At 48.1% G+C, this 2,185-nt stretch overlaps 1 protein-coding gene across 1 annotated transcript; it reads left to right on the top strand.

The window, feature by feature from the left end:
* Positions 1 to 423: 423 nt before the first annotated feature.
* On the top strand, positions 424 to 1,374 carry LOC138393573 (olfactory receptor 10H2-like). Its single transcript, XM_069484790.1, has one exon. It carries the CDS (start codon positions 424 to 426, stop codon positions 1,372 to 1,374), a length of 951 nt encoding a protein of 316 aa, XP_069340891.1.
* The last annotated feature ends 811 nt before the right edge of the window (positions 1,375 to 2,185 follow it).

The following is a 2,185-nucleotide window of genomic DNA, read 5'->3' on the forward strand; positions in this document are numbered from 1 at the left end:
CAGTCCTGTCAGTTTGGGATTACTAGTATCAACTTCCTTTTAGGGATGAGAAAACTAAGGTCACAAAGATTCAGGGACCAACTCAACGTCACATAGCTCTGAAGTAAGGACTTCACCCAGGTGTGGCTGAATAGAGACTCTGTGTTCTTACCAGTGGGATTTTAAAAAAGTAGTAATAATTTATTATTATCGGTATTACTGTTTATGGAGCTCTTACTATGTGCCGGGGGCTGTATGAAGCACTTGAAATGCATGACTATATTTAAACTTCAATAGGTTATTAACGCCTTTTTGCAGATGGACGTGTCTCGGATAGGACAGGTGAGGGAGACGCTCAGGTGTGCTCCCAGGTGGACTCACTGGGCCATCTGTGCCCCTAACCAGCAGGTCTTCCTCCCTCTCTCCCCGCTAGGTGTGGCTGCCATGCTGGGGCCAAACCGCACCTCCACGTCTGAATTCATCCTCATCGGCTTCTCCACCTTCCCGCAGCAGCTCCTGCCCGTCTTCTTCCTGCTGTTCCTGCTGATGTACCTGTTCACGCTGCTGGGTAACCTGCTCATCATGGCCACCGTCTGGAGCGAGCGCAGCCTCCACACACCCATGTACCTCTTCCTGTGCGCCCTGTCCGTCTCCGAGGTCCTCTACACCGTGGCCATCATCCCACGCATGCTGGCCGACCTGCTGTCCGCCCACCACTCCATCACCCTCCCAGCCTGTGCCGGGCAGATGTTCTCCTCCTTCACGTTCGGCTTCACCCACTCCTTCCTGCTCACCGTCATGGGCTACGACCGCTACGTGGCCATCTGCCATCCCCTGCGCTACAATGTGCTCATGAGCCCCCGTGGCTGTGCCTCCCTGGTGGGCTGGTCCTGGGCTGGTGGCTCGGTCATGGGGATGGTGGTGACCATGGCCATTTTCCAACTCACCTTCTGCGGACCCAATGAGATCCAGCATTTCTTCTGCCATGTGCCACCACTGTTGAAGTTGGCCTGTGGAGATGACATACCGTGGGTGGCCAAGGGTGTGGGCTTGGTGTGCATCATTGCTCTGCTGGGCTGCTTCTTCCTCATCCTCCTCTCCTATGCCTTCATCGTAGCCACCATCTTGAAGATCCCATCTGCTGAAGGTCGGCACAAGGCCTTCTCCACCTGTGCGTCCCACCTCACTGTGGTGGTCGTGCACTATGGCTTTGCCTCTGTCATCTACCTCAAGCCCAAGGGTCCCCACTCTCTGGAAGGAGATATCTTGATGGGCACCACCTACACGGTCCTCACACCCTTCCTCAGCCCCATCATCTTCAGCCTCAGGAACAAGGAGCTGAAGGTCACCATGAAGAAGACCTTTGTCAGCAAATTCTTTTCACAGAACTCCTGATGTGGCTGGCTTTCTGGCAGGGGGTGCAGTGGATGGGGACACTCCAGCCTTCTTCCTTCCTTCTCTCCTTCCCTTCTTCCCCTTTTCATTCCTTCCTTCCCCCTTTCCTCCCTCCTTCCCTCCTTTCCTTCCTTCTTCTTTGTCTCTGTCTCTGTCTCTCTCTCCCTCCTCCCATTATTTCTTTCTTCCTTCTTAATAGTTATGTTGGTACAGTTGAGGGTCTCTAATTAGAAAATCTGAAACCCAAACTGCTCAAAAATCTGAAACTTTTTGAGTGCCAATGTGATACCACAGATTGTCTACGTGGGTAGCTGAGATAGTGACACTTTTGCTTTCTAATGGTGTAATGTACATAAACTTTGTTTCATGAACAAACTTATTTTAAAATATTGTATAAAATTACCTTCAGACTATGTGTATAAATTGTGTATGAAAAATAAATTTCATGTTGAAATTAATGTCCCATCCCCAAGATATTTTATTAATATCATGTATATATATGTATATATATATTCCAAAATCCAAAGAAGTCCAAAATCTGAAACACTTCTGTTCCCAAGCACTTCAGATAAAGGATACTGAACCTGTCATAGTTCCCAGTTTTTTGAGCATTTGTCATCAGCTAGGCATGGTATTTTTTGGCAGCTTTATTGAGATATAATTCACATATCATATAATTTACCCATTTAAGGGTATATGCAGTTATCACCACAATTTATTAATAAAACATTTTCATCATCTCTGAAAGAAACTCAGTACCATTTGGCTATCGTTCCCCTTTCCCCTCAGCCCCTGGAAACCACTAATCTAC

This window comes from Eulemur rufifrons, chromosome 2, assembly GCF_041146395.1.
Source record: "Eulemur rufifrons isolate Redbay chromosome 2, OSU_ERuf_1, whole genome shotgun sequence".
Taxonomy (NCBI): Eukaryota; Metazoa; Chordata; class Mammalia; order Primates; family Lemuridae; genus Eulemur; species Eulemur rufifrons.

Bases quoted from the DNA above. Each gene is read 5' to 3' on its own strand.
- LOC138393573 (XM_069484790.1), top strand. From the start codon at position 424: ATGCTGGGGCCAAACCGCACCTCCACGTCTGAATTCATCCTCATCGGC.